Genomic DNA, 26,588 nt, shown 5'->3' with positions numbered 1-26,588 from the left:
GAATGCAAGCTGTAAAGTTTCACTACATTACCACCCTTTAAGCCTTTATCTGACATTTTAATTATAGATTTAATTTCTGTTTTCAAATCTTGTGACATTATCCTCTATGGAAGGGTCATTGTTCTTCTACGATGGATAGACTTGCACCACTGAGTTCAGGAAAAAGTTATCTTAGAGGTACAGGAGTCAACCTGCAGCATCCACAGTAGAAAAAGAATCAGATACATTAGAAAGTTAGCACACCCCAGACTGTCTTGGTATCACTACCATATTTTTAAGCATATTTTAAAAATACAAGTGGTGATAAATGGGATCAGATTGATATTTAAAGGAATACTCCAGACTGTACAATGAATAAAACAACATTTAAAGTGTCTTAAACATATAGCCAAGAGACAGTAAGCCAAGGCATTGTGACATTCTGATGCAGGACTACAATCTTTCCCTCCAACCATTAAAGTACTGGAAACCAGACTGTTTCAAAGTTGCACTATAAGATAACCAGTTTAATTAAAAACGTTCAGACTGATTTCCAAAGTTTCTAGCAGCAAACCAAATTTCAGTCTCACTCTACATCAAACTGGGTCCCTGTTGGGAAACAGGACAGTCCACACACACAGAATGGAGGGGACATTTAAAAATATATACACTTATTGAAAAGTTTTCATACTTTTAAGTATTTAATGAAATTTCCCATTACAGTTGCAATGTAGGAAAAAATGCCTTGTAACTCTTTATCCTGGATAGGAAGGACAGAAAATTAAGATTTATTCTCTCTATTATAAGCTGATTTTATCTAGCAAATTTCACACTCTTGGTATCCTAAAGTACTTTACAAAGCAACCAATTAGAAACTGGTATGGCAGTTACTTTGTTCACAAGCATGGCAGCTATTGCTAATTCAGCAACTGCACCAAGTAAATTGGTTCCAATATCTGAAGCGGATCCCAGTTTGGAGAAAGGAAAGTGCTGGTCATGAAAACAGGACAATCCTCACTCTTTAAAGTGCCTATGTAAATATTACCTGGAAGTTCAGATATTCAGGTATACCATCTGTCCAACTTTTCTTTAAGGTAATTTGTTCATCTCCTTGTCTGATGAAACTAAAAACAAAGAATTGGAAGACAGTAAGCAGAAGTAAATTCGTTCAATATTTTATATATCCATATTGAGACACTAATTTCAGAAACTCTGATATCCAAGCTTTACACTTAAAATATTAAGAAGACCTCCAAAGCACGTAAATCTACAGAAAAGACTGATGTTTTGTAGCTATTTTCTGGAGTCATCGGAAGAACCACCAATATATCAATCTTACAACTGAACTAAATACTTTCCTGGAACTGTATACCTAGATACCCCATACGTTCTTAGCACCTGAAGATGTTATAGGCAGGCTGCAGCAAATCAATGGATGATCTAATCTAGAAAAAAGAAAAGGAGTACTTGTGGCACCTTAGAGACTAAAATTTATTTGAGCATAAGCTTTCGTGAGCTACAGCTCACTTCATCGGATGCATGCACTGAAAGCTTATGCTCGAATAAATTTGTTAGTCTCTAAGTGCCACAAGTACTCCTTTTCTTTTTGCGGATACAGACTAACACGGCTGCTATTCTGAAACTAATCTAGAAAGTGACCCTTTGTTTATCATGTGCATTCAGAAGAGATTCCTCTTAGCCAGGGTAGGGAAGGTTACAGCAGGCAGGCACTAGCAGTTTTCAACCTCCGGCTAAGAAAGCATGCACCAAGGATGCAGCCTTCTGCCTCAGTACACAAAGCTACCTTTTCAACCTTGGCTCAACCTAGGGTGAGGGAAAATAGTGCATGATTACAAATTAAATGAATGATAATTAAGTGAAATTTTCATGGTGTTTACAAACATGCCATCTAAAATAAGTTTGACTGTAGAAAAAAATCTTTACTAGAGATCAAATGAGTCAATGAAAACTAAAAAATTTAACAATGATTCACTGTGTTTTCAAAGGTTGGATTTTTAGGTGCTCAGAGGCAGGTGCTGACAGGACTCAACTGGTGGGATTCTAGCACTAATGAAAATCCATATATGAACACTTCACAACTAAAACTGTTTAAGTGAAATGTGTTCATTTGAATTTTTCATTTTAGTGCAATTTAAGCAGACAATACCGGCTGCGTTGTACTTGAACTCGACTGTTCACTCAAAGTCTTAAAATATCAACTAGTTTTTACTTTTACTTTATCTGACTGAAAAGTTTAAATAAAAACAGGTCCTAGACTCCAGTGTAAAAAAGGGCTACAACAGAAACATTCCCCACCATGACAGCTTCAGATCTAGAGAGATGAACACAGGGAAAAGAAAAAAAAACAAAACACCAACCCAGCAAGCGTCCAAGAGTCAAGGACTGGTGTGCAACTTAGAGAGAACAAGTTATTTTATTGTTCTGTCCCCAAATAAATAAAAGCATTGTTTTGAGCTAAAATCCACTTTAAGTGATCCCTACTTGTTATAGGACATTCTAAGGAAAAAACTGCAAGAGCTAGAAAAATGAGACTGAACCTACATATCCTGATGTGTCATTTCCTTTGCTAATTACTAATGTCGTTAATGAGCCTAGACTTTTGCAAAGGGTTAGATCATTGTTCTCGTTAATAGGAGGAACGCTTTCATCTGCATTACTCTACAGTCACCATGTTAAAGATTATTTTGAATGGTGGTCAAAAGGTTGTTTAGAAGCTCTCTTAACAGCGGGAAGACTTTTATCCGCTGCTCAATTACTGATCCACATATTATTGCAAGACAGAGTTGAGAAATGAATTATACAGAACTGCTTTCAACCCGCCCCCCCAAAAATATCTTTAATTCTGAGAAGTGGTTTGTTCCTTCTGATCCAGCTCATACCATCTGTTTCTACTTTCTTGCTTAAGGCAGATGGTAGATTATAACAAAACAGTATTCTGAAATTTGGAGGCTCATGTCCACAAACAAAAAACTTAAAAAGGCAGCAAATGCTGTGATTTGCTAATATACTTCTTTCTCCGATCTAGGAAAAAAGCTCACTCAAGTTAATAAAAAGGAGAGAGGGGAGGGGGAAAAAAAAATCTAGAAGGGAGCGAGTTAAAGGGTCATGATCAGATGCTTGTTGTACATGACAAGTCTTACCTAGTCAGAAACCTTTGAACTGAAGAGGATATGCAAGACATTCCTCATTTTGTCAAGCAGCAGCTTCTCATTCAACCTGCAATGTAAAGAAATTACTCTTACCTTGTTTAAAAAAACCACTACTATTCTAATTCATGAAAAATTTTTAAAGGCAAACCTTACCTATCTCATTGCCCTTCCTTTCAGGTCTAAATGCTAGACCTATTGATTTTGTGTCAACTCAAGTGGCTATCACTCAAGGAGGCTCCAAAAGGTGAAGAACTCTTGCTAGACTTTCTTCGATATTTCAGCAGATTTAACTAGCCTTTGGAAAGCTGCTCACTATCAGCACAGTATCTTATGCCTTCACTTCTCTGGAAGTTGAAGCTGCTGTTGCTGCCGCTGCCTTGTCATTCTTTAATTATGCTGACTTGTCCATACTCAATAGGCTGCTGAAGTCCTGTCTGAGTCCTTTGATCCATACTTTGCTAAGAAGTACATCCTAGGTTCTTAAAGCTGGTTAATCACTGTCTCACAGCTTACACTTTTCCATATTGCATACCACAACTAAGCTACCCCACCCACTTAGGAACAGTTCACTTGCAGACTTCAACTGTTTAAAGTTGCAAATGAGTCTTGATTATAATCAATCTTGAAACTAATGTAGTAAGTTTTACAGGGCAACTACAGAGGCCTTGTTAAAAAGAACACTGTCAAGACTTTACCTCAACCCATCCTAATTCTTTTCCTACAATCAGATGCAGATCCAAGACTACCCAAACTCCTTGTTAGCAAGAATTTGCACATGCAAGTCAAGGAGTAATCTAAAATGTTGTGTGACTGCAGAACTCACCCACAATTTTGAAAGTATCCAGATCAGATGCCATATTTGATGTATCTTTTAAGTTTGGCCATTCTCTACAAGCTCCTTGGAGGTGATTTAAATCTAAGTGCTACCTTTTCAACTCCCATCTCAATGCATGCCATTTTACTATAGTCTGGATTCATGCAGATACTGGACTATTGGGGTTTTTATAAAACTACAGATAAAAATTTTAGAACGTTCCCACAGGAAAAAAACCTGAGCAGAGGAGAAAAATCCAGTTTGGTGCCTACTAACCTTGACAGTGTTCCTTGTTTCTTTAGTATTCTGAAATTTGAACACACTCCCATAACAATGTTTGGCAACATTGTTTAATAATCTTGATTTCTTCTACAACCTCTTAAATAGTAACTTATTGTAGTTTGACTGGTCGTAACTTAAGCCATTTCATAATATCTTTGAAGATGGATTCCTGTGCTGGAATTGCATTTACCTTATACTGCACATTGACTCAGAGGTGAAAACAGGTGAGAGCAATTCGAGCATCACATACTGTCAAATGTCTGGGGTTTTTCTTCTACTGACTGTATCCCTACTCTTCTGGGTCTGTATGACAGAAAGCACTGCTCTGGCAGAGTTGAGAGAAAAGTCAAATCAAGTAGAGGAAAGGATGACCAGTGCCTCAATTTGGGGTTCAGAGTAAGGCATTAAGCATACTTGCTAGGGCTATATACCACAATCTCAAAAATGGCAGACTGAAAGGGACCTTCAGAGGTCATCAACTTCATTTCCCTGTGCTGAGGTAGGACCAAGTAAACCTAGACAATCCTTGATAGGTTTTTGTCCAACATGTTCTTAAAAGGCTTCTAAATGATGCGGATTTTCCAGAGCCTCTTTTGGAAACCTATTCCAGAACTCAACTATTGTTATTGTTAAACAGAATTTCTTAACAGCCAACCTAAATCTCCCTTGCTGCAGATTAAGCCCATTACTGCTTGTCCTAACTTCAGTACATATTGAGAACAATTTATTACCATCCTTTTTGTAAAAACCCTTAATATTGCTGAAGACTTATCAGGTCCCCCTTCCATGTTCTTCTCCCAAGACTAAGCATGCCCAGTGTTTTTAGCCTTTCCTCATATGTCAGGTTTTCTAAGCCTTTTATTTGTTGCTCTCCTCTTAACTCTCCAATTTATCCACATCTTTCTTGAAGTGTGGCATCCAGAACTAGACACAAAATCCTCTAGCTGAGGCCTTACCAGTGCCAAGCAAAGAGGAGTAATAAACACCATCCTTCTCTCCCCTCCCATACCCTACATGGAGACACTCCTGTTAATACTCCCCAGAATATTAGCCCTTTTTGCAAATGCATTATTGTTGACTCATTTGTGATCCACTATAACCCCCAGATCTTTTTCAGCATTACTGTCACCTATCCAGTTATTCTGCTTGTATTCCACTTTAATACACCACCACCACCCATATCTGAATTGATTATGGGCATCTCTTAAGCAAACTGACACTGGTATCAAATCTAGCCCAAACAATGGAACTAAAGATTTCCTGCCACTAAAATATGACCAAGTTTATTTTCAAATAACCCTAAATCCCTTACTTGAACCCATATCGTCAGAAGTAAATGACTTGAACTATGACAGTTTGCCCATCATCATGAGGCTTTTTAATGAATTACCTGAGACTGTCAGGGATTATACCTGTGCTACTCTTTGCTCCAAGTCAGAAGGATGTGTCCAGAAAAAATGCCTAGGGTGTGTACAAGGAAGCATATAGCCATTAAATTGTTTTACAACATATACCTATTCTCTCACTACAACAGCAGGTTCAAATGAAATAGTTAATTCAAGAGAAAGACATCATGGCTGCTCTCTTCAAAGCACAATTTCATCCACAAAAATATCTAACTTCATACCCTATGGTAATAGGCACTTGAGTTTCACCCTTTTGAGCTTTACAAGAATTTGAAAAAGGTAAAAGCAAGTCCATCTCCTCTTCACCCAGAACTTGAACAAGAGACTGCAGATATCCCCTACATATCTCCAAATGAGACTGGAGGCAGTTTGAATGTAGCTAAAGAGAGTCTTGTTAAAATATTTATCATGCCTTATTTTCTTGCAGAGCCAGCACTAAGTAATACAGAACTACAAATTAAAAAATATGCACAAACCAAAAAGTAATTTGAAATTTTCATTTGAAAGTAAGCTTAATTCTATCATTCACAAACACTAGTTTAAATAACTCAATCCTAATACATCTAAACAAACTATTATGCAACATATGTTCTCTATTTGCATATATATATATATATATATATATATATAACTCATGTCAATGTGAGTTATATATACATTGAGACTAGACCCCTTAAGACTGCAAATCAGCAGGTGTTTCTACAGTTAAAGTTAACACAAAATGGTAATTGAGAAATGCATCAATCTTCTCTATTAACAAGAAACACCCTGAACTACATTTCTTTATTTTTGTTAAAGTCTGAACTAAAATGTGGAAAAACTGAACTACACAAATATTGAAAAGTTAAAAATTCCTTAATTGTTTTTTATTCCTGGTACCACTACCACGATTTACAGGGCAATATACCTGATGTAATGAAAGAAAAAAAGAAAAAAAAAAAAAAAGAAAGACAAAGCTACAACAGATAGAAGACCTCAGGAATGTACATCTAATTGACACTACATTGCATTAATCAATAGCTGCACTTTTTTGCAAACTGTGGCTATGGCAGTCCTGAACAAGAAGGGTTTTTCTGTTTAAGCTGCAGTAACTTTTCTGACTATGGATCATCGTTCCTTCTGTGGCAGATTTTACAGTTCCTCTAATGCATTTGGGACGACTGTCTCAAAGTAACCTGCAGCTTTCCTGACAACTCCTCGCTCTCTCTCTCCTGCTAAGAACTGTAGCCTGTTGAATACAGGATAAGAAAATTATTACTCAGTGAACAGCTGTATAAATTCTTCATCATTGTCATCTATATATATATATATATATATATATATAAATAACATACCCACCCTTTTTCTGGTTCAGTTTAGAATCTTCGGCCACCATAGCCACCACTGCCACCTCCAGATCCATAACCACCTACGAGTAACACACACATATATTTTTACGTAAAATTTCTTTGCAAGCGTTTAAAATTTTTTGCTCAAAGGAGTTATATTTACCACCATAGGGACTGCCTGAGCTTCTGCCACCAAAACTGCCACCTCCTTTCATGGGTCCATAGTTTGACTGCTGTTGTCCACTATAATTGCCAAAATCGTTATAGTTTCCACTGCCACCATAGTTACCTGAAACAAATTTTATTTATTTTTAATCATCCCTAATTTACCATCTAAGGCAGCTTCAAACACAAAAACCTGAAGAACCCCTCCAATTGGCCTCTGGTTATATACTTAAGCTACAAAAGTGAAAGGCAAACTCAAAACTGGTATTGTTGATGTAGCCCTTAACAAAGAAGTTCTCTCCCCCCCCACCAACAAAAGAAAAAACGTGAACCATCCATTTCTTACTTCCCCCTAAATCAGATGTGGTCTTAACTTTCTTATGAGGGAGAGCAATGTGGACAAGTTAGCGTTTATAATAGAGTTTTACACAATTCTGGTCATATGGCTTTCCACAGCCTCACACTAACCCATGCCAGTCCAACTTTCAACACCATCTTGGGGAAGAGAACATGTACTACCTCGCCTTTGACCAAGCGTCCACATCATTGTGTCACTCCTATTTCAACCTCCATTAAGACAGAAAATAAGTTTTTCTACTGAGGCACCCTAACCATAATTACCAAAATTAATTACCTTTCACCTGTAATTCAGTATCTCTAAGGCAGAACTTGTAGTAGGAACCCACAAATACTGCTATATTAGTTGCCGAAAAGAATAGGTAGATGAAGATTCTACAGTTAGAGATAACAGTTAAACAAGATGAACCCCTTTTAAGTCCTTGAAAGCTGCTAACTAGCTACCAACCAGACCTGGAAAAAGAAGTTATCCAGGAAGACTGAAGAGAGCTTGGATTTTTTCTTTATAGAAAAAAAACTCCTCTATCACCTCAGGCCCCACTCCTCAGTCTAGATCCAAAAAGGCCAGTTAACCATTAATGGCTTGGTTAGCCACGTACTTAACAAAAACACTATCTGGTTTAACTACTGAAATGCCTTTGTCGGGGGCTCTTAAGTCAGTTTAGGAGTGGCTGAACTAATATGACCGAGTTTAGCTAAATTTATGTTAGCCATTCCTTCACTGATTTAAGGAAGTTTCTGCCAAAGGGGTTCCACCGGCTTAACTAAATCAACTGAAAAGCCAATTTGTTAATCAGTGAGCTAATCCTATTAATCACTGCAATGCCTGAGAGTATAAAAGCCCCATAAACCCTGTCAACATGAGCAAAAAAATTTCCAATCAAGCCAGATAAGCTCATAAGATATAAAATACCTATATAGACAATTGTAATGTGTTTGGAAGAGTTTCCAATCAAGTTGATTGAAATTAGTGGAAAGACATTTTTGTTGTTGATAGGGTCTTAGTTACCTTTCAAAACAGACTCATCCTTTGGCCAGGTCTACACAGACCCCAGGGCAGGCCACAGGAGTGAGTTGTGGCATGCATTGCCAGGAGTATATGAATGTGAACTAGGTAGCTTTTATGCTCATGCTAGCAAGGTCTACACAGGGCATTTACAGCACAATGTTTTAGTGCATACTGCAACTCACACCCCCAAAGACAAGCCCTAGGTGGGCTTTGTGGGTATAGCTATAGGGGTATATTACAATGGCAGAGTGCTCTTAGTATAAGTTCAGCTTGTACCTTCACAACTGCTTTTGCTGGCATATCTTATTCCAGACACCAAGGGATGTACGCTACATTTGGAAAAAAAAGTTTTTCCAGTGTACCTGCATCCCACAGTAAGGATTTTTACCAGCACAGTTATGTTGATCAGGGATCACTCTCCTGACCAGTACAGCTATACTAGCAAAAATGTGTACTGCAGACCTGGTCTTTGTTCCAATACACAATTATACAACCAAAAACACTGAGTGTCCTCATTGAAAGCTGCATCTATAGACACTGGTGATAGTTCAACTTTTCAAAAATGCCCCTCCCTCCTTAGCCATTCATAACACACAGGGTCTTGTTAGCAAAGCAACCTTTTGCTAATAATTAAGCTGTATGTAATCCCTTTATTAACTTATATTGGTGGTTTGAGACTAATAAGCTTAATTGTCAAAAATAGCTTACATATCAAGATACGACAGTGGTAGTGACTAACTTCCTGACTTTTACAGTCTAATTAGTAATTTTGCATTCATTTCTTAATGAAAGAAAATGCAATAAACTGGAATACTTAGTGTTAGTATTTAAATGTCTTATACAGACTTTGATGTTCAAACCTTGTGGAGGATGGAGAAAGGGAAGTTTCATATCTTAACTTACTGGCCAAAATAGCAGTACACTGCAGGTTATGAAAGATGAAACTGAATACCTTCATGCCACGTTATACAGAATTTTGATATATTAAGTTGGGCATAGTCCTGGGAATGCTCTACTCCTCCTCGCTCAAGACATTAGACCAAAGTCTCTCCTCTATCTGCTTCCCCCCCTCACAAATTATGGTCATTGCTCTTTATAAGAATTCCTGAGCAATGGAAGACCGTACAATTAAGTATAAACATAAGGAAAATTCTCTTACCCCCTCTGTAATACCCTTATGTTGATTATATTTGGGGCCAAAGCCTAACCTCTGTCATTTCTAGAAGTGTTACTATATGCCATAATTTTAGGTTCTATAGAGTTTAGATTTATGAGCTACATTTTAAAGATCTGCAACTACTACTTACCGCCACCAAAATTTCCTCCTTCATTGTAACCATCGTATCCACCTCCTCCTCCACCACCACCACTGCCACCATATCCACCACCTGGGTTTCCGTATCCTGGTCCTCCTCCACCACCACCACCATAACCCCCTCTACTACTGTAACCAGGGCCACCTCCATAGTTCCCACCTAAAAAAGAAAGACTAGTCAGTGTACCACAAAAATTTAAGTGTTGATTTATGTAGAAAGAGTAAGTATGCTGCAACTGAAATGCTATGTTTTCTTCAGCTACAAGAATATTCTTTGATAAATTAATAGCTAGATAAGTCACAACACATTAGTCCATATGTCTGTACCAAAAGCAATAAAGTACCTTTAATTATATTTGCATCACTGCCATATGTTCTTGATTTATTTATTTTTATAAATAAATAAAAATAAAAGTAAATAAATAAATAAATGCACGCTGAAAAAGATTCAAATCAATATACTGCATAAGGGACCAATCCTGCAAACATTTCTTTGGGGAGTAACTTTACACACAAGAGTAGACCAGTGATCTCAATGTGACTACTTCACATGTGTTTGCAAAATCAGGTCTAAAATAGAACAGTGGACTATTTCCTCTATTGTTTTCAGAGGCAGAAGTGCCATTTGTCCATCAGCGAGATGTGTAACTTCTAGAAGTTCTGTCCAGACGTGGGTTTGGAGGCTTATCCAAACCCAAGTCAGCAGAGATTACAAGTTTATGAAATCTGTTACATATGAACCTCAGATATTAAGTCAACTTCCAGGTAATCTTGTCATGTCGGACACTTGAGGTTTCACGCAACAGCAGGCATAGGGACTGGAAAAAAGTTAACTTTCATTTAACTGTTTTCACTCAATGCATATTTGACTATCATTTACTTAAATGTAGATGTGTTTACGGCTCAGTTTCCACTTGGATCAGTTTCATTTTAACCAACTTGCTCATCTCTAGGTAAAATGAAACTGCGCCGGAAAAAACACAACAAAGGAAGTCATTCAACTCATGTTGCACAATATCCAAGTAAACAATCACTGCCAAAATAATCTCATTTTCCAAGTCCAAAGCCAGTTCTGATCGAGTGGTATTAGGATATGCTTACCATCGCCAAATCCATTATATCCATCACCACTTCCAAAGCTTCCACTTCTCCCACCACCGCCACCACCATAGCCTCCTGGACCAAAAAAAAAGAGGTTTTCATGAACAAATACAAGTCTGGTTGAGCCAACATCTCATTTTGATGAAATATGAAAGAGACTCAATCATCTACCTCTGCCACCAAAGTTTCCTCCTCGGCTGAAATTTCCACCACCACCACCACCACCTCCTCCTCCTCCAAAACTTCCACGACCCATGAAGTTGCCTGATCCACTCCCGCGACCTACAAGACATTTTACATATAGTAAATGAAATGCCAACTAATCTACGTAAAAATATCCCATTACGCACCACCCCAAACTCACCTCTCTGTGAGCTAGCAGTCTGCATCTCTTGCTTAGAAAGTGCTTTTTTCACTTCACAATTATGTCCATTTATAGTATGATATTTCTGAACTAAAAAATAAACATATTTTGAAATAGTTTCTCGTTTTCACTGTCCACTAGAACATGAGCTACACAAAGCTTAAATAAAAGCATAAGCACAGGTTAAAAGCAAAGATTATACTGCATGCAATACATTTCTTGTAGTGTGCTTTCAGTCAACTACTTGCTTACTAATAACACATTCCATGCATGGTTCAGGTCTATGTAAAATCAGAGTTATACTATTTCAAGTAATTTCACATTCTATAACAGTCACATACCAACAATTTTATCAACTGTATCATGATCATCAAAAGTTACAAAAGCAAATCCTCTTTTCTTTCCACTCTGCCTATCTTCCATGACTTCTATGGTTTCAATCTTGCCATATTTTTCAAAGTAGTCTCTTAAATTATACTCTTCTGTATCTTCTTTAATTCCACCAACAAATATTTTCTTTACTGTTAAGTGTGCTCCAGGCTTTACAGAATCCTAGAAGGCCAGAAATTATATTTAGTACTTTATATTTCTCAGGACTGGATATACTCAGTACAAATTAAATGGATTAACTTACTTCTCTAGAAACTGCTCTCTTGGGCTCAACCACACGCCCATCAACTTTATGTGGTCGAGCACTCATTGCAGCATCTACCTCTTCCACACAGGAGTATGTCACAAAGCCAAAGCCTCTGGAACGTTTTGTTTGTGGGTCTCTCATCACCTACAAGAGCATAAGAGACATAGTATCACCTTACTACCTTTAGATATTTACATTGTTTCAGAAACATTTTTTGAATTATGACAACTTACCACACAGTCTGTGAGCGTGCCCCATTTTTCAAAATGTTCTCTTAAGCTGTCATCTGTTGTTTCAAAGCTCAGGCCTCCAATGAACAGTTTTCTCAACTGTTCTGGCTCCTTTGGGTCATGGCCCTGCAAAAACAAGACATTCTCTCATAAAGCCACACCAAACACTTATGTCCTGTAAAGTTAAGTTTGGTAGCATTACTAACAATTCTTCTGAGTTTTTTTTTCATAATATAAATATTTACATAAAATTATTTTTGTTAACAATAAAAAATGTTTAACATTTGGTGAAGAACAACTGTAAGTAATTTCAGTTGTTAACTTCTTTAGTGATGAGTGGTTTTGTTTAGAAGGCTAGAATTCTGGTTTTGAATTTTAATATTAAGTTTGGTCCTACCTAGAGCTAGATACAAGAGTATCAAACAGTTTATTTTTAAAGTGTATCCAAGTATCTATGGCATGTTAATGCTATTTGATATGCAAGTTTCAGGAACTATACCCCATGGATTTCATTATAAGTGAACCACCACTATATACTGACAAATAGCTTCTACAGGGTTAAAAATAAAGCAAGACACCCCAAACCAAAGGCACTGTCAAGAAACTGAAGACCAGAGTCTCAGTGGTCTGAGAACATGCTGTTTTGCTAGATTTAAGTGACCAGTGATTTTGGGAGCCCAACTTGACATACTATAAAGGGGCCCAAATTTTCAGAGGATGAGATCTTTCAAGATAAGCAACCAAAAACTAAGATATAAAAATCAGTCACTTTTAGAGCATCTTGGCCCCTGTACAGAGGCAAATAAAGTTGTAAAAGCTTTATTATAGCAAGATTCAAATTTCTCCTTTGCCAACCTTTCTGACTAGACAGCAAGAATTCCAACCACCACCAGCCATTAGCTAGGTTAGGCTGAAAGTGTAACAAAAAGCACTGTGGCCCACACCTTGTCCAAGAGCGAAACAAGGTCTTGTCTAAATGGCAGAGTTGCACTGATTTACCTGAAGCTGTTATTTTAAAAACAGATTTAGTTAAACTGCTGCAAAAAGCTGCATGAACATGTGAAGACCGCTCTTAAAATGTGACTCTTATAGAACACCAAAGTGCTTCCCAATATTAGTGAAGCAACTACAAGTATTTTTAAAGAACATTTAGGTCATGTTAGAACATGTTCTATGACTTATTTTTGTAGATCAAATTTAAGACATTTTTGGAAATTTGAATTAAGTGTAAGCTTACTTTACGTCTTCATTCAACAAACATTTTTTTAAAAAGCCACATTGTAAAGTATCTTGAAACACTAAGTCTCACAACAGTGCTGTGTGAAAAATTGGCCCCAAGATGCTTTCTTGAGCTGTGCCCATCAAACAAGGTTAAAGCTGGAGGAACATCTACTGGAAAATAAAAGTAAGGAAAAGCTTGTTTCTAGTTTAGTTGAGCTAAATTTTAATGTAAGCTAGTAAAATGAAATGCAGTTTAGTTTTCCAGAGCGCAGCTTCTCAGGGCATTCTTTAACAGTATATTTTCAATTTTGTTTTTAAGTTTAAAGATGTAAGGGTTCTCTCCTTCCTATTAGTTTCAAGCGACTTAAGCAATGAAGGAGATAACTGACAAAGTACTGACAATGTACAACATTTTCTGGCAAACTTCCCAATTATTGTAACCACAGGTTTTACTAAACTACACAGTAGGTTAAAAATTAAGAGTGTTTTTCAAGTTGATACCATCTCTAAGTCTACTGGGCAACTCATACAACAGCTCATGTGGAAAAAGAGGAAGAATATTGTAATGTTTCATGAAAGCATAGTCACAAAATAAGAAATAGGAAACACCCCAGAGTGGAGTGCTGGCATAAGGCCCTGTGCACAATTAAAGCCCTACAGTGGGGATGTGCATGAGGGACCCATTGCATTTGCTCCCAACAGGCTAATGTGGGGCAGATACAGGGCAAGCTGAAGGACGGCTGATTGTAGATACAACTATATGGATCAAGTAACCCTGGCCTCAGACAGATGTGATCTGCCACTCCAATCTGCAAGTAGAGCATTCCAGTCCTCCTCTCAGGTTAGGGAAGGTCATTTGGCTTTTTTCAGAAAAAATGTTTTTCCCTTTGAGTGAATGCAATTTGGCTGCTTTGAAGGACAACATATTTGTAAGTTACTTGTTCAAGAGTGCTTAGCAAACAAATGCTTAAGACTGAATTTTGTACCACTTCTGGGAAATATTCAATTAAGTGGGTTCCAAACTATAGTGCAAAGACCTATGGCTGGTGGTTCATGAAGAGCTGGCTCTCATTTTCAGTTGAGAAACTGTATAGGTAGCAAAAGCATCCCCCCCCCCACATTAGTTTTATATTTTAAACTGACTTAGTTACTATACAAATAGTATGTAATGGTTAAGTGGAGAGGGGAGGATTTCAGGGGTCCTGTGACTGCAAGTGGGAGACATGGTTCTTGAAATACTTTAAATGGTCCAGACTCTGAAAATATTTGAGTACCTTTACTTCAAATACTTTAGTTACATCTGTATTTAAAATTTTTAAAGGTTCAAGTTTAGTCATAGTGTAATTACTGCTTGATACTAACTGCAATATAGTGTAATCAGCAGCATTCATAATTTTACATGAAGACTCAGTATTTAACCTACAACATGTTTTTTACATTTACATTAGCTAGCTTTGTTTTTGATTGTATATGGACAGACTCCTTTCCCTGCTGTGCCTGTCTGCTTTAGTCTTAGCAGGCACTGACTTTATAGAAGTAAAGGTCTTGAATATTTCAAACTTGCCTGCTCACATTAATGGAGCAAAAGGAAGTGTGAAGAAAAGCTATCTCAACATGAATTTTGTTTGGCAGTTCAGCATGCTAACAGAGAAACTGAGCTGGGTTCCTCCTTTGTTAAAAGGGATCTGCAAAGAGAAAAATTGGACCTGGGTCCCTTTTGTTCTTTGACATGTAGCAGGTCTGCCATTTTAATATAAATATACAAATAAGAGAAATTCAGGTCTTAGCTTATGCTCCAGGAACATGACTGGAGAACTGAAAAGAGTCATTCTTGGTGGAAGGGGAATTCTGCTATCACATTCTCCCCCTGGTTGGTGCACACACTGCAGCCTTTCCTTGGGATTTCACTGTGTTCTCACTGGGCAAGAAGGAATAGATCTTGGTGTATTAATTTCTCCCTGAGGCAGAAGGTATTTTGCTGGGTACTGCACTCTCCTCATGGCGATTTTTTTTTGGCATGAGAGTTCTGAAAAGGGGATGCTTCTATTTTAGAGAAGCTCTCCAGAAAATTATTTTTTTCCCCCCCTGTGAGTTTGTCACTTGTGAAGCAGGGGTACCTTGTTAAGGATTTCATTCGCTATGGGGACGGATGGCTGGGGTTTTCTGGATGTTAGTTTCTTGGGGATGGGATCAGCATTGTCCCTCAAGCGTGTGTGGAATGGACTGTAGTGTTAGTCTCCAAGACTGAAGATTATGCTGAATATTACACTTCTCCTATCAGCTACGTTCAGCCTGTTCTCTTCCCGAGCAGATGGTTACAATGAAAAGGAAACGCAGCCCCTTACACAGGAGAAGGGAAACCTGCCCCAAGCCCACACTGCGGGCCTGCGCGCCATTTCGCGGCGCCGAGACGCCTATGCAAGGGGCGCATTCCGGAACGAGAAGCGGCCAGTCTGTGCTGCGACCCGGCACAGGCAGCACGCTCCGCCGCCAGCCTCCCTCCTCCCTCCCGGCAGCCTAGGTCAGCTGCCACGCTCCCTCCGCGCGGCGCTAGCGCGGCGGCGGTTACCTCCATTTTGTGACCGGACACAAGTCGCCGCGTTCACCCTCGCCTCAATATGGAGCAGAGAGGAAAGAGGGATCACGTGATAGGGGAAAGGCGGGCTTGAAACCAGCGCGCGCACCCAGCTGTCGCTTACTGGCCAGGGGAGGAGAGCGAGGGCGAGGGCCTGTTCCTCTTTCTCCGTCTCCAACGACCTGACGGTATCTCCTGTGAGAGCAGCGTCTCTGGCCCCATATACGAGACCAACGTTTTCTGTTTGGTGCCCCCAGGATCGTTGTACTAAGCAGCCACAACAGGCGCGCATGAGGAAGGGGCGAAATACAAGACACAGCCGGGCGCGAACGCTGTGTCTTCCTTACGTCTCTGTACTTCCCTTGCACAGGCATCCCCAGATCCTAGCATTTCCACCTACATATGGAGACCGCTGCCAAAAACCCCTCTGCAAGCCCCCACAGCACTCCATAAGAATCCTACTTTGTCTGGATTCGCTGCAAGCTAGCCACTGAAGACTAAAAAGCACTTAAATGCAACACCAAATTAACTTTTGGGAAGCAGCTCCAACACCAGTTCATTTGTTTCATATTTATAGCACAACAGCTTCTGAGGATCACCCTTCTAGATTACAGTGCTTTCCCAGATTATTTACAGGTGCTGTTTTCACAGCCCCAGATATCAGTATCCTTTATCAACAGGAAAAAGGCATGCAGATAGGAACTGTGGAGAAGCTTGTGTTGGCACTGTCAGTGTATATAAACGGATCTGCAGGGACCAACCCTAGCTAAGAATAAGATATGGCAGCACAATCTTCAAGCCTATTCAACCACTAAGTATTTTCAGAGTCCAAAAGTAAGACTGACAGTTAGTGACAGTGTTTGGTGGACACACTTGTCCTGTGGAAAACTGGCTGCAGATTTGTCATGGCATTTTTAATCAAGAAAATCAGCACAATCATGGTAAATTTAGTAAAAGCCATAGGTTATGATTTTTTATAAAATACTTTAACATAATACCTTGTTAAAATCATAGGCCAGCATCTACAGCCTTTCCTCTGTTGTGTTCTCCTTACCCTGCTGAGGGGGCACTGACATCCACAACAATATCATTATCCTCTACACAGCAACTCTAATCTTGGCCCAATGAAGAAGGGGATGGAGGCTGAAGAGCAAGCCTGCCCTACATTCATACCAGTGGCAGCTCCTACATCCTGTAGGACTTAGCCTGGTTCCCTGCTCTGGATATTGCAATCTACTGCATGGAATCACATCAGCACTCAGGTTTGGCCTGGTCACCCCTCAGTCGTGGTGGCACTGCACCCCTGTGCACATCTTGCAAAGCCCTGAATGGAGAACCAGGCCCAACCCCATAGGAGCCACCACTGAGCAGCGAATGTGGGGCAGGCTTGCTCTGACATACCCCCATCCTCAGGGCCTCCCCTCTTCACCAGGCTGGCAGGCCAACCCACCTAGAGCCTTCCTGCATGGCAGTCAGAGAAACCACATCCATAACATTTTCACCACCATGAAATCTGCAGCCCTAAAATGACCATTAAACTCATTTTGTGCTTGTGGGTTCAGATGCTGAGTGACTGATGTTATTTTTTTGCATCTTTGGATAAAATGTAATAGTTATGGCATTGTTTTTAAAAGGTTTAATGACCACTTTTGGTACAAAATATCGTTACGCACAACTACAAAATGGGGAACAAATGGCAAGGTGGTAGTACCACTGAAAAGTATCTGGGAGGGTATAATAGATCAAATTGAATGAGACAGTATGAAGAAGTTTAAAAGGGCTCGTATTCTTGGGTGTATTAACAGGAGTGTTGTATATAAGACACAGGAAGTAACTCTTCAACTGTAATTGGCACTGGTGAGGCTTCAGCTGGAGTACTGGGTCCAGTTCTGGGTGCCACACTTTAGAAAAGATGCAGGTAAATTGGAGTGAGTCCAAAGGAGAGGAACAGAAGTGATAAAAGGTTTAGAAAGCCTGACCTATAAGGAAAGGTTACAAAATCTAGGCATTTTTAGTTCCGAGAAAAGACTGAGGGACCTGATAGGGAAGTTGTCACTTCCACGAGGTATAGCTCACTTCCATTCTCAGAGGTTGTAAGGAATGTTCATTTTAGTTACAGATAGCCTGTCTTGCCTCCCATTGAGAGCAATGGAAGGAATTCTGAACAAGGTCAAGAATTCATTCATTTACTGCTGATGCTCCTGTGATCATAAGCAGTAAAGCAGAAAACACCTCAATCAATAGTGAAAACTGGCAACTTTGAGGACATTTGTAAGATAAATTTTGTTATAGTAACTGTAGAGAAGTATAGATTTTATCTTGTTCTAAGAGTCTATCCTGTAGAAGTAATAAACTACACAACATTTTAGTAAACAAGTTTGTTGTTCAGACCTTGTTTTGTTTCGGTTTTTGTAATGCAAGGGACAGGAGTGTCTGAACAAGTGGTTAATAGAGCCCACCAGGCATGAATGGTGTAGTGTTGTTATATACCTGGCATAAAAGCATTCATACAGACAGACAAGACTCATCTACCCACACAGGAGAACCAGAATGAATTTAAGAAATAAAGGAAACACTACCTGTGAAGATCTTCTTCCTTTCCTCTTGTAGTCTTCAATATCTCTCTCCTCTTTGATCCCAGACATTTTGGAAGGATGCACTAACTCAATTGCTCCTTTTAACCTAGGTAACAAGCAGTGAGTCAGTATTTACCTCTGTGGGTCTTTCTTCCCCATATGTAAAGAAGCAGGCCTTTCCATGGGCTGGAACAAAAGAGTGGCTTTACTAAGAGGGACAGGGTATGCCAGTGGGGTAAAGCTCTATGAAAAAAATAGTAGAACAAGTTATGAGCCAGTAGATGGAAGCTTAGAGGAAGAGTGCTACAACAGGATTTGTTTGTGTTTAACCTTTAGGTTATTTTTAAGATAGTTACTCTAATTGCTAGTTAGGGAAGTGAGGTCTGAAAACATGTTTCAGAGCTGATTTATAAAACACCATGAAATCTGACATATGTTGACTATGATAGCTATACAACAGCAGATATCCACCTTACTACATAAAATTTTATTTCTCGTCTTAGATTCTGTTCCTGATATCCTTTAAAGGAGTGGTGGGCAACCCGCAGCCCATTAGGGTAAACTGCAGGTTGCCCACCATTGCTTTAAAGCCTCCAATGTTTAAAAAATATTGTTTGTTAACAGGATGATTTCCCTACTTTACTGGGTATGTTTCCCCGTGTGTTCTACTCACTGAACAAGTAGCCTACAAGACTGGAGCACTATAACATGGGAAAAACCATTGCCATAACAGCAAATATTGCTCTAATGCTTTACTTTAGACATTAATGCAAGAATCCTCTAATGCCACTGTGGGTTTCTGCTAGTTCAGAAAGTCCAAAATAGTGATCAGTTGACCACTAGTGATCTGTATATAGAGTACAACTGGTCACATGGTTTTGTCTCATCTTTGTTTCCCATTGTAAGTTTCATTAAAGCTAAAAACCTATAACATTTCTAATACCTGTCTTGTAAACAACTGCTTACAGTTACCAAGGGCACATGCAGTCACAAATAAGGGAGGTAGTCAACAAGACACTCTTCAAAATTGAAAAGCGTCTGAGCTCACATGCTAAATCAGCAGTTCTCAAACTGTAGGTTGGGACCCCAAAGTGGGTCAGGATCCTGTTTTAATGGGGTTGCCAGGGATGGCATTAGACTTGCTGAGGCCCAGGGCTGAAGTCAAAACCCGAGGCCCACTACCCTGGGCTGAAGCCAAAACCCAAAGGCTTCAGCCTCAGATAGTGGGGCTCAGGTTACAGGCTCCCCCCCCCCCCCCGGGCTAAAACTCTTGGGCTTCGGCTTTGCTTCCCCCATTTCCCCCGCAGCGGGGCTTGGGCAGGCTCAGGCTTCTGTCCCTCCTTGTGAAGTCATGTAGTAATTTTTGTTGTCAGAACGGGGTCACGGTGCAATGAATTTTGAGAACCCCTGTACTAGATTATTGTCCTTTAACAAGTGAAGGACAGCATGTCCCCTCTGCTCCCTGGTTATTTCAGTTAACACTGAAATTTAGTCCCCCAATTTCCTCTACACTTTTAAATTAATAGCTGGAAACGACTGCACACAGGTTTAGTCACCATACGAAATTTACAATATAATCTACTCAGCAGAGAAATATTCTGGTAAATGTATTCCAACGTGGGAGTAAAGTATAAGCTGAAAAACACAAGGACATTTTTTCTCTGCCCTGGTGATAATTCAGTCAGTTTACTAAATTTAGCTTTTATATACTGTCTTTTACAGGATATATAAAAATTAGTGATTTCAGTGTACTTTTTTTATTTCAGGCACTAAAGAATATCCTGGAAAAGGCAGAGACCCCAGTTAGTAAGAGTCAGATGTACAGTTCTTCAGAGGGCAAGTAGTATCATAATCTAAAATTATCCCATATATCAAAGTATGCAAAATATTTTGTTACTAATAAGAACCCCCAATAAGGGAAAAATAGTTTTAATATTGTATGTTGGTTTTAGATTTAATTCTAACAATACAGTTAACTTATTCAGCGAAATATAGCAATGTAGAATCTAGTAAATCAGGAGCAATTTTATGGATTATTCCAACAATGGTATTTGAAAAATGTAATTAGTAAACCAAGTAACTGCTTGACCATCACATGTGCAAGTTACCAAACAGAACTATTTGCTTTTTAGGTAGGCAGTCTACACATTTAATGCATGCAATAGATAAAAGTTTTGATTCTACATTAAATGAGAATGAACATTTATCCTGTAAACTAAAAAAAAAAAAAAGACAAGATTTACATAAAACTTTAATTTGACCAGATTTTAATCAAAATTTAAACGCTGTGATTTAAAACAATCCACCCTGTTTAGAAGCAAAAGCTTTTATAGGAGCATTTATGAAGTACCATCAGAGCATCTCTGTTGTCCTTGAACGTGATCTACCTCATTGCTAAGTTTTGTGCAGCTTCATACATGTCATTTCAGAAGTAAAAGTCACCAATTTCTCTCTCAAGATTCCTTACAGCAGATGTTGGAGAAAATAGGAGTCTATTCCCTATACACTTCAGAAGCAAGGAATTATGGGTAGCTGGAGGTGGTGGAACCAGGAATTGGAGGCAGTCAGGGGCTGCCAAAGGGGAGCATGTGTGGGTTTTCACGCATGCTAGCACAGGCCTGGGGGAGTTGTTAGAGGTGTGGGAGGAGATTCCCCAATCTGTTCCCCATTTTAGACCTCTATTGTGCCTTTTTAAAGTTCTAAATCCCCTCGATTTCCTATCAGCAGCTGTTGTCACCGCAAGCTAGGCTCAATGCAGGCCAGCACTAGCAGGAGGGGTAGAGAGATTGCCTGAAATCTGGTGCCACAATGAACACAGGAGATCAGAAGGAGATATTACTGTCTGCTTAGAGGCCAGCTGAATGCATGAGATATCAACTGGGATGCAGACAGGCCTGATGGGCTTGCAATCATGCATGACATTTGACAGTGCTATGTCTACAATGTGTTTCACACAAAGTTAGGGCACTGCATTTAAACACAGCTCTAGTTAAGCCAATTCTGACAAGGATAATATATTGCAAATATATCTGAAGATTCCTTTAAAACATAGTTTCATAAACAGAATTAAAACTGGGCTAGAAACAATGTAAATGGTTTACACTGTTGCAGATAACCCATTCCCAATATAAGCAGCATTATCTCTGGTGAAGAGCAGGAAAATATCTGATTAGGAACACCATGGATTTTCAAGCTTTATTAATCATGATCCACATTGTTAAATGTCAGTAGGACAGTTCCCCTACCATATGCAAACTGTGCAACATCCCTGAGGCAACTAAAACAATTGCTTACATGGAAAGTTATTCTGACCTGTTATACTACCGTCTGGAGTTTCCTCTCTGCCTCTTACGCAGTAGCAGTTTCTATAGGAGGCAGCCAGGTTCTCCCTTTCTTCTAGTTGCTTTTACACGCTTCAGGCCTGGATACCTGAGAAACGGAGTGGTGGAATCTTGCTGTGAGTTTCTACTGGGAAGGAATACCCACATCCCTCCCCAATGGATTGCAGAGAAAGGAACAGTTGTGCAATAGTTCTCTCCCACAGTTGGGGCATTACAAGATCTTCCATGGGTGGTGGTAGGATTTGCTTTGTATCTTATTCTCAGTGTGGGCCAGATCCAAAAATCTATTGAAGTCAATAGGAGTCTGACTGACTTCAGTGGGCTTTGGATCAAATTCCGTGAGGGAGACTCTTCCCAGAGTCGTGGCAGCTGCATGTTGGTTGTTTTGGTGGGTAGGACAGACTTTGGCTTTAGACGTTAGTCCCTCCGTGGGGACAGTGAGGATTGTGCTGCTGTGGGTGCAATGCAAGACTCTTCTGGGGGCGTGGAAGTGTCACGTATACCAGCCTCTCCCCCAGGAGGTGCAGTGAGAAGGATAGCATTTTGCGGTTCTCTACCGGGGGGGGGGGGATAGAAGTAGGATCGCATTTTGCAGCCGTGGGTTGTTGCGGGGTGTTTATCGCTCCCCACCCCCCGTCTTACACTGGAACAGCCGCTTTCTCGGGTGCCGACTGGAGACTGTCGCCGCCGGGAGAGGGGGCAATGCTGGAAATTACGCCCCTCCCTTGGGTGCGCGCGTTGGGGATTTTACTGGAGGCCCAGGCTCACTCTCCACCCCCACCCTCCCGGCGGTAAGGATATTACGAGCATTGCTGTTTCCTGGCCGGGCCCATAGTGTCAATCTCCCTCCCTCCCCCACCCCCGGAGAGTAGAAAGCTCAGAGGGCGCAAAATGGCGGCTGCAGCCCCATTGCTTGAGGGGCTGGAGCATGAAACACAGCCCTCCCCCCGCCCCCGGTCAGTGCGCCATTTCGCAGCGCCGAGGCGGCTGGGCCGGGGGAAGAACAGGGGGAGGGGGGCGTTATGCCACCAGCCCGCCCAACACACCCAGCTGCCTGCGCTCCCGTCCCAAATCCACCCGCATGGAGCCCCGCCGGGCACGAAAGCAGCGCGGCAGGAAGCGGCTTCACTACCCCTCCCTCGTGTCTGACCAGACAGCAGCCCCGATCCCTCCACGCAGCGCTAACGCGGTGGCGGCGATTACCTCCATTTTGTGACCAGACTCGTTTCCTTCAGTTTCAAATTCAATATGGAGCCGAGAGGGAGAGGAGAAGAGGGGTCACGTGAGAAGAGGGGAGGCTGGCTCGAGCCAGCGCGTGCGCTCAGTAACAGAGACTTGGGCAGAGCTTTCGCGCGCAGTGGCAGGGTCGCCTCCTCCCGTCCTCCCCTTCCCGCCAGAAAACCGGAGGCGGCGGCGGGCGCCTCAGGGCCAGCCCGACCCGTGACGGGGGAAGAAAGCTGCGAACAAGAGTGCTGTATGAAACAGCCACAGCTGGGAGAGGGGGAGGATACACATCCAAGATACAGCGTGGGGAGGGGCGGGGAAACGAATGTTCCCTGGGCCAGGCACGCCGTGCCTCCTGAACGCCATGCCCTGACTCTGGTATCCACCTAGGGTGGCGGCACAAAAATCCAAACCCTTTGCCTCAGAGAATATCCCTGTAAGAGCCTGGAAAGCAGCCTGGGGAGCTTGAGTTGTACATGCAATGTACTATCAACAATCACCCTTAAGTACATATACACAAAAATGAGGGCCTCCCCCGACCTGATTGAAGGACCCTACCCACCTCGGTCTGGGAGCTCTGTCCCACTGCTGCTCTACGTCCAGCGAGCCTGCCCCTCCCCGCCCCCTCCAAGTTTCCCAGTCTCTCTTCCCTGCCCTTCCAGATTCCAAGGCCCTCCCTTCTCAGCCCTTCCAATAGTGCTCACCACAGCCTTTCTTCCGGCTATATCGGACCATTCAAAGAAGCAGCCATCTTCCCTGACAGCCAACTGCCTTCATTCCCGCTGGAACGAATGGGGGTGAGCCATCTTCTCTAAGGGCAGCCATACTTTCACCCTCAAAATCCTACACAATTCAGCTGAGGGTAATGTGGGCTCACTTCCATCAAGCAAAATGGAAAATAGCAGCAGTTTTGAGGAAAGGCAAAGAAAGATACACAACATTGTAGCCAGTAAACAGCCTTAGCTAAAGAGAACTACCCACTCTTCAAACGCTGAATATTATGAAAGTTAGTAACTTAGCGAGATAAAACAGTGTTCTAGAGTTTAAACAAAAACAAGAACAGGATTGCCACCCTCAAGAGATCAAAAGTCACAAGACAAACCTCTAAAGAGGAAAGACTGGCTCAGAAAAATCAGTTTTTTAATCAGTATTTTAAAGGTCTTTGATTTCTTAACTCCCCCTTTATTCCTCTGCCAATGTGTGATAATGTCAGGATGACAAGTCAACCAGTAATGCACACAACATGCAATCCTCTCACTGGATGCTCAGATGGAGACTCCACTTACTCTCCACACCCCTTGAGATAAGGGTCTTCACCCAACAGAAACACCTCCTTGTCTCTGGCTGCCCTGGGACTTTTCCATCTGTGACACACCACCCCCTACTTCTCTAGGGCTTCTCCTCTGCCCAGGCTGAGTAGCATCACATCGCTGCTTCCCCTCACCCCAGTTCCCTCTCCCTGCTTTAGGACCGTGCACGTAGGCAGGGCAGGTCTGTAGTATTCTCAGTCCCAAGACACTCACACAAGACTTTGCCAGTATGCCATTGCCCAGCCCAGAAAAAAAGTCACAGCTCAGAGAAACTTCTCACATGACAGCAGTGCTCCTCCTCCAACTACCCAAAAAAATGCCCTAACTCATGATCAGTTTGCAAGAGTTGGCATAACTATCTTCTCCAAGTTGCTCAGAGGGGCCTCCCCTTCCCAACCACTACCTAGGATAGGAGTGCTGCTGCCATTCTTTCCTCCAGCACTTTACTCTGCACCCCCTCAGCCCCATGCAACCTGTAGATCCACCTGCTGCTCTACCTTATTCTCCCCCATTCACAGTGTTTCTGCTGCTCCTCATGGTCCCTATGTCCTGTCTAGCTCCCTAAACCACAGAACAGCAACCATTTTGCCTACAGGGATGGCTTCAATCTCACTGAAAACAGTGGGAGATGGCTGCCAACTTTCTAATGGGCAGCCTCACTACCATATGCAGAGGAACTGTAGGAAAACAGTGGCCAGCTTGGTAGCTTCAGCTCCATTGATAGTAGTTGGTGGCCTATTTGAATAAGGGGAAATTGATGCATTGGCACTATTCAGCATGTTTTCATGAGACATTAAAAATACCACAAAATCACTACAGTCATGATAAAATCATGAGACATATCAATATTGGAAAAGCCTTGCCTCCTGTCTCAAAATAGTATTTTTTCAGAAGTCTGCAAAAGTAATCTTCGATTAGCACTAAATTGTGCACAAATGTGGTCAAGATTTTTCAGGAGTGATTTTGCATGCCTTAGTTTTTGTATATTCAACTGGATATACTGTAAACAGCTTTCACTTGCAGGAATTATTGAGCACCTACACTTTCAAAGTCAGGTCATGTTAAGGTGTCCCAAGTTGAGCACTAAAAATAAAGGTAATAGTTTCAATCTGCAGTCACCTCTGAAAGTTTTAGCTGCAGTATTGTAACAAGCAAGCTTATCACTAATTAGGCCTGGTTTCTCCTGATTTTGTTATCACACACATATGTAGGGAACTAGAAGAAGTGGACTAACAAACTGTCAAGTAACCGAGTAAATGGGACTGGGAAGTACTCAAAGTTGTTTGTTACATATAGCATAGAAGAAGGACACAAACTGAATAATTATAACTATAGGTAGGCAATTCTTTCTCTCTCTCTGGAGAGGGACACTAAAATAAACATAAAAGCCCCCAAAACTATTCAACCTGTAAAAGTCTTCTTCCTTTCTTCTTACATAGTCTTGAATATCTTTGTCCTCTTTGATTGTAGTAATAGCCATTTCAGGAGGATACACTAACTCAAATACACCTTTTAGCCAAAATAATAGGTAGAACAAATCAGTATTTAGCCCTTTGTAGGCTTGCCTTTCTTCCTCCTATGTATGGTCACAAGACCAGTTTATTGGGTGGAGTAAGTCAATAGGTGTGGTTTTACTGAAGGGGGTGCAGGTGGGGGAAGGCTCTATACAATTTGAGCAGAAACAGTATACAGAAAGTTATGCGTAAATAAGCAGAAATGTAGAGGAAAATAGCTACAAGTGTGTTAGCTACTATTATTCCAAGATTGTATTTAACTATTGTTTTGTATTTAAACTTTCTTTTTGATAAACACATTGTGATTGTTATAGTTATACAAACAAAGTTTGGGGGAAAAGGTCTCCATGGTCTCCAGCACAGTATCTAATGACTCTTCTTTCTATAGATCGAGTATCTTAAATCTATAGTACTCAGAAGATTGCTACTCTTTTAGATTCAGGCCAGATGCTCTAGTTCACTCCAGTTAATGCAAAGGGGTTAGAAAATTACTAGATTTCATCAACCAAGCATTCCACCAAGTTGGGGCAGAGATGGTATATCCTTGGACCTGGTGTATGGAGTGTACTGGAGATGGGAGGGGATGTGATCAGATTGCTATTGTGCTCTGGCTATTCTCAGTTAGTGGGGAGATGGCTTCTTAATGGCCATTACCAAAAATCCAAAGCTG

The 26,588-nt window shown here is 40.8% G+C and overlaps 1 protein-coding gene and 1 long non-coding RNA gene across 7 annotated transcripts in view; one reads left to right on the top strand and one right to left on the bottom strand.

Annotated features, from left to right (window-relative positions):
• Positions 1-1,024: 1,024 nt before the first annotated feature.
• HNRNPA3 (heterogeneous nuclear ribonucleoprotein A3) lies at positions 1,025-23,734 on the bottom strand. Of its 6 annotated transcripts, XR_012154303.2 has the most exons (14): positions 23,074-23,198; positions 21,842-21,958; positions 18,533-18,635; positions 12,161-12,283; positions 11,925-12,071; positions 11,632-11,842; positions 11,291-11,380; positions 11,098-11,208; positions 10,927-11,001; positions 9,818-9,985; positions 7,143-7,268; positions 6,990-7,059; positions 3,141-3,216; positions 1,025-1,103 (listed from the first exon to the last, which is right to left on the bottom strand). XR_012154303.2 is itself a non-coding variant. In XM_073305958.2 (13 exons), exons 3-12 carry the CDS (start codon positions 18,596-18,598, stop codon positions 7,007-7,009), a joined length of 1,170 nt encoding a protein of 389 aa, XP_073162059.2. In that variant the 5' UTR covers positions 18,599-18,635; positions 21,842-21,958; positions 23,657-23,734; the 3' UTR covers positions 3,876-6,879; positions 6,990-7,006. The 6 variants fall into 6 exon arrangements, 4 of the variants coding, with proteins under 4 accessions (XP_073162059.2, XP_073162060.2, XP_073162058.2 ...); XR_012154304.2 differs by lacking the exon at positions 6,990-7,059 and having other exon boundaries at positions 23,074-23,207; XM_073305958.2 differs by lacking the exons at positions 1,025-1,103; positions 3,141-3,216; positions 23,074-23,198 and adding exons at positions 3,876-6,879; positions 23,657-23,734.
• The window catches only part of LOC140895677 (uncharacterized), a 23,069-nt gene continuing 18,880 nt past the window's right edge, over positions 22,400-26,588 (top strand). The window contains exon 1 of the long non-coding RNA XR_012154307.1: positions 22,400-22,661. This is a non-coding gene — a long non-coding RNA (uncharacterized LOC140895677). The remainder of the gene's footprint in view (positions 22,662-26,588) is intronic.

This window comes from Lepidochelys kempii, chromosome 11, assembly GCF_965140285.1.
Source record: "Lepidochelys kempii isolate rLepKem1 chromosome 11, rLepKem1.hap1, whole genome shotgun sequence".
Classification (NCBI taxonomy): Eukaryota; Metazoa; Chordata; order Testudines; family Cheloniidae; genus Lepidochelys; species Lepidochelys kempii.
Note: the sequence above shows the minus strand (reverse complement) of the source record. Positions and strands in the feature narration are given on the sequence as shown.